General features: G+C 36.0%; 1 protein-coding gene across 1 annotated transcript; it reads right to left on the bottom strand.

Annotated features, from left to right (window-relative positions):
* Nucleotides 1-157: 157 nt before the first annotated feature.
* Nucleotides 158-6,109, bottom strand: LOC107576496 (proline-serine-threonine phosphatase-interacting protein 1-like; the record flags this gene model as incomplete). The annotated part of the gene is made up of 7 exons (XM_016262665.1): nt 4,745-6,109; nt 3,799-3,899; nt 3,612-3,686; nt 3,428-3,462; nt 3,178-3,284; nt 2,928-2,990; nt 158-262 (listed from the first exon to the last, which is right to left on the bottom strand). Coding segments are annotated over exons 1-7 (519 nt in total), but the record flags the coding sequence as incomplete, so codon positions are not given.
* Nucleotides 6,110-6,132: the final 23 nt, after the last annotated feature.

Genomic DNA, 6,132 nt, shown 5'->3' with positions numbered 1-6,132 from the left:
GTCACATTTGATCAATTTAATGCATCCTTGCTGAATAAAAGTATTTATTTCTGCCAATAAATAAATAAATAACCTTACTGACCCCAAACTGAACGCTAGTGTATGTTGTAATATTTGACAACCACACAAATTCTGCCCATAATGACCCATAATTTACCTTTTCAGATTGTTTGGGGGTGACAGTGGATGTACTGTTGAGCTTCTCAGCAGCCAGTTCAGCTTCATCAGCCTCTTTACACCTCTGTTCATATGTCCTTTTAGACTGGGAAAAGCAGGAAGATACAGGGTTATTAAACCACTGCTCACCTAGACTTGAATGATGGCCAAATTAACCACAAATGACTAAACATATTTAATCTAATTTTAATTAATAAGCAGGAAATTTCCCCTTATCTTTAAACTTGATTCTAACCTCAGTCTACACTCTCTTATCTCATGAAAAAGTCTTATCTCACAGAAAAAGTGTGATTAGACTTTCGTAATCTACCTGAAAAGTGTTACTTTTTGACCCAACTGGTTTCACTCACATATTCAATCAGTCTGCTCCAAATCAATGCATTAATAAATGCCTTAATGTAAATATACATCCATCCACTACAAAGCAACAGAAGTACAAGACATACAACAAGCTGATGGAAAACGAAACTTTACTACAGTATATGTAATTCATTTAGCTGGTCTCCTTCTACTGCTAACTAGAAGATTGTAGCATTCAGTTGACTTAAGCATACAAAATTATTTATACATACATTTTGCTGGGGTTTAATTTTTTTTCAAAAAAAATTTTCAGCTGAATAACTAAGCTTTCCATTGATGAATGGTTTGTTAGGATAGGACAATATTTGGCCGAGATACAACTATCTGAAAATCTGGAATCTAAAGGTGCAAAAAAATCAAAATGTTGAGAAAATCGCCTTTAAAGTTGTCCAAATGAAGTTCTTAGCAATGCATATTGCTTATCAAAAATTAACCCAGCAGGCACACAACGTCATAAGACGTTGATATTTGGTTAAATTTCGGTTGCGACGTCGGGTGACCAAAATTCAATGTAAATTCAACGTCAAATTGACGTCAACACGATTTTCATTTTCAACCAAAATGCAACGTCTGTCTGACGTCATGTCCAACGCCAACCTGACGTTACATAGACGTCCAGTGCCTGCTGGGAAGTTTTGATATATATACAGTACGAAATTCACAAAAGATCTTCATGGAATATGATCTTTACTTAAAGGGTTAGTTCACCCAAAAATGAAAACTCTGTCATTAATTACTCACCCTCATGTCGTTCCACACCCCTAAGACCTTTGTTCGTCTTCAGAACACAAATTAAGATATTTTTGATCAAATCCGATGGCTCAGAGGCCTTCATTGACAGCAACGCCACCCAAACTTTCAAGAGCCATAAAGGTACTAAAGACGTCGTTAAAACAGTCGACGTGACTACAGTGGTTCTACAATAATTTTATGAAGCGACGAGAATACTTTTTGTGCGCAAAAACAAAAAAATAATAACTTTATTCAGCAATCTCTTCTCTTCCCTGTCATTATCCTTACGTGGTTAACGCAGTAAGCACAGTGAAGGCTTCTGTGTTCTACGTCCGAACGCCGGCTCATTATTGGCCAAAGCTGCACATGTGAGCTGCGTGACACATGCGTGTGATGCTGATACAGGAGCCGTCCAATAATGAGCCGGCGTTCTGACGTAGAACCTGGAAGCGCTGGACGTAAACAACGTATGAGAATGACACAGAAGAGAAGAGGTTGTTGAATAAAGTCGTTATTTTTGTTTTGTTTTTGTGCACAAAAAGTATTCTCGTCGCTTCATAAAATGATTGTAGAACCACTGTAGTCACGTCGACTGTTTTAACGACGTCTTTAGTACCTTTATGGATCTTGAAAGTTTGGGTGGCATTGCTGTCAAGGGAGGCCTCTCTGAGCCATCGGATTTGATCAAAAATATCTTAATTTGTGTTCTGAAGATGAACGAAGGTCTTAGGGGTGTGGAACGACATGAGGGTGAATGAATTGTGCATGAATGAATGACAGAATTTTCATTTTTGGGTGAACTAACCTTTTAATATCCTAATGATTTTTGGCATAAAAGAAAAATCGATAATTTTGACCCATACAATGTATTTTTATCAATGTACTACAAATATACCTGTGCTACTTATGGCTGGTTTTGTGCTCCAGGGTCACATATAAAAAATGAACTTCATTTGAGTTTTTATTACTGTACATTTACAATATACTTTCTAATATAAATTTCACTACAGTGACAGTCCCATTGACCTACAGTAGTGTGCTTATAAACAATGGTGGTAGATTATGAAGCATATCTTCTGAGGTTTGGACTAACTTCCTGTCCTTTAGAAATCATAACCCTCATCTTACCTCAAGTCACACAAATAACTTTACAGTTCCTGATCTGAATAGATCAGATTCCCATTCACTCTTTTGTTTATCAAAACAGAATGCTATACGATAATGTGTGCCTTTGCTTTCTGAATTTGTTTGAATGTACCAAGAAAAACAGAAACACGAGTTTTCTTGACAATACAATACAATACGTCTGTTGTCAGGAAATTGTGAATATATGAGGAAGAGAGAAAACCTAACATTGAGAAAACAGGCTGTGTCAGTGGGAGCCAACAAAAGTGTGCGGGCGAGAAGGAAATATACTTCTAGTAGAGAAGTGAGACTTCCTGAGATGACAGTTACAACATTTTAAAAGTCCCATCCCCCCCTCTGCCCTGCACACTTGCTGCACAGAGGTTAGCGTATGCACTGATGATTTAAATCACTCTCTTTTCACCCTTCCTCTTCCTGATATTCTGCTTTCAGTCTCTATTAGGCAAATACAGGATGAACTGAGTAGCCTACAAAACTGAAGTGACTAATATGTTAAAGTAAATTAGACTTACCTCCATGGTTTTCTTATATAATGACACTTTGGTCTTCTGAACCTTTTCCATAACCCCTTCAAACTGTAAAAAGTAAACATTTGATAGGTAAGTGCTTGATAGGTAACAGGTGTTAAGAAGCATCTTGGTTTGAACACAAGTACAGTCCTCAGTTTTTGTTCACCCAATTTTAAACATAAAATAAACATGTGAGCAAGTGGTTTGCGGTTCTGCAAATGTAAATTAATTAAAGCATCACATGGCGTTTAACCTTTTTTCGCTGCTCCTTTTGTCGTTCTCTGAACTGCTCCATTCGTTTCGCCTCTTCTCGTAACATCCCAGAGAGCTGAATGTGCAAATTTCCGATGTCCTCCATTTCTAGGTGAGAAAACAGCATATTCATTAGTGATCTTGTAAGTTTGGGTTTAGTTAGTAGATGTAGCTGATACTGTTTATTCCTTACTTTCTTTAATATATTTCTCAGTGGCACTTAGCAAATATATATTTGAAGTGTTACTTACGGGCTTTTAGCTGGTCAAATGATGCCTTCAAAGTACTACAATACCAAAGCAATAAAAACAAAGATAAAAAAGACTCATGCTCATAAACCTTTAATTATTTGTATGCAAAATGTTAAATCCAGAAGCCAATTTATACTGCAATAAATATATATATAAAAAAAAAATACATACAATATTTTCTTACCCAATTTCACTTTGCCCTCCTGTCTTGCGTGCAATAGTAATCAATTCCTTGCCGTACCGTTCCTCTGCCATCGCTCTACGAGTAGAAAACTGCATTGTTATCCAATCCAATACAGCTCAATACTTAACCAATGCTACACAGTGCGTCTTGTAGAAATAAATATAAATATGCAATTTTCAGTTGTTACCTCATTCTTAAGAGCTCCTCCATATCTTTGCAAGCTCGTCGCCCATCACATAGCCTCTGGATAAGAGTCTCATATCCGGTGTTACTTGTGAATTCTGGGCCCTGGACCCATGAGGATTAGATTATATTTCTCCAGTAACATGATTGTTTATTATAACATGATTAGGTTGAAAAAGAAAAAAGAGATTCCATTTCGATATATCTCTGTGCATTTCAGTTTTAATCCTGAATTAGGCCTTATTTGAAGCAGTTGGTATCTATGCAAAAAATAATATGTGGTACCAGACTGTCTGAGGTGGTTAAACAGTTTAATCATTTACTGTGCTTATTGACATGGGATGCTATATTAATAATATTAACATATCTTACATTTGCAACAGAAAGAAAACAATAGTACTATTTTTACATAACTGTAGAATATATTTTACATGCACCTTCAACACTGAACAGCACTAGCATGGTTTGACAGGCAAATCAACCCAGAAGCTGCTTTGTAGATAGATGCTCTGACAATACAAGATCAAAGCTAAAAAGAGGATAGAGTGGGCACACAGTTAAACGCTCAACAGGAAGCCCACAGATCATCTCCATGACACAATATGAGGATGTCTAAATATAAACCCTCAAATGTAGAGAAGTATTTTTTGTTAAAAAAGGCAAAAATCCTATTCCTAAAAATCTTAAAAAACAAAAAATCATTCTTAGTTTGAAATACCCTCAATGTCTTATTTAAAGAAACAGTAATTCCTGATACAAATGAACGAGAATGGCAGTGCACAAAAAATTCTGAGATTTAATAAGTGGACCAAGGGTATTGTGATGCTAGTGTATTATTGGAAGTTAAAGACATATTACCATATGCAGTATTGTTAACCTCAGTCATGTCAGCCCTAACAGACAACAACATTCAATCTAATCTGTCAAAATAGCTCAACTCATGTACTTACCCAAAAAGAATCTTTGAATTGTAACGGTGTCATTTCACAGGCTGCTTTTAGGAATGTCGCAAGCACACAGAAGGAAACAAAACCGAAATTAAGAAAAATGAAAGAACTGACAATACCATACGCAGGGAAACCACTGTTCACAGTACACCCGTAGTGCTCAGGTTTGACTGAGATGAGGAAGCTCTCTCCTATATGTCATTGACCACAGAGAGCATGGCCGACAGATAATACGCATACATTCAGCAGCCATTTGAATACTAGATAGGATGGAACATCTCAAACAGTGGGCTTTTGGAAAATATTAAGAGTCAGTCTTTAGGTGTCAAAGAGATTTGGAGCAAACAAAGCCATCGAAATCTAAGCAGAGTTGAGTTGTTTCTTCATAACTGCAGAAATAGCGAGGTGGTAGCAGTTAAATTGATTTGAATATCTTTTGACTTCAAGTGACAGCACAGCAACTGTGTGTGATAGCTACGGATTTTATATAGAAAGGGCCAAAAGAAAAGTGCATCTAATACAGCTTAGTTCAAATGAAAGACAATTTCTCAATAGTTAATCTATTTCACTAGACAACACCACCCTGCATCATTTTAGCTGAATGAAATCCAATCCTACGCGTTTCTTACTAATTTTGTGATGCCGATTTCAAAAATAGTGCTCGTTTTGCTCTAGCATGTCCCACTTTCTCATAAAATGTGCTTTTCATAGCATTTCTGCTTTTGACAACCATTTGTAAGGCGAAGAAGTCTTGTATTATCCTTTAATCACAAGATAAACTGACATGAATACATGATTCCTATCCTACACTGAGCCAGGTTATAACTATTTGTTCAATTCTCAGCCGATTTTCACTTGTATGAATGATTCTGGAAACATTATTTTATGCCTAATCCTGATTTCAAGGTTAAAATTGTGGCCTGTGAAAGAAGCAAATGCAAACATGACCAATTCTACTGCACATTTTTGGGTGTTTTACTACTGTACATCCAAAGACGTGATGTAAAATTACAGATTTTATGAAAAAGAAAGCTTGTTTATAAACTTGCACAAATATATTTTTTTGCAGATTGTTAGTTAAATGGTTCATTTTGAATACTCTTTTGTCATTACAAGCAAACCTCTTGTTGATATGTGCATTAAAACTAATGTTATGTTGTGGGAAAAAAAAACTGTATATGGTAACTCGGCATCATTATGAGTTCATATCATTTTTGCAAATCAAGATGCAGGGCTGTGTAATAGTAGTGTGCCAGTTACATGTTATCTAATAAAAATTAACTTGTAAAAACTCAAGTAGTCTTTCTTTGTGGCACCATAATAGCCATTTATAAAAGGTTCTAACAATTACAATTCATCATGTGGCACATGAAGCTGTCTGCCGTAATCAG

Source organism: Sinocyclocheilus grahami, unplaced genomic scaffold, assembly GCF_001515645.1.
Source record: "Sinocyclocheilus grahami isolate Dianchi unplaced genomic scaffold, SAMN03320097.WGS_v1.1 scaffold3803.1, whole genome shotgun sequence".
NCBI classification, from domain to species: domain Eukaryota; kingdom Metazoa; phylum Chordata; class Actinopteri; order Cypriniformes; family Cyprinidae; genus Sinocyclocheilus; species Sinocyclocheilus grahami.
This window is presented reverse-complemented; position numbering and strand designations above follow the sequence as displayed.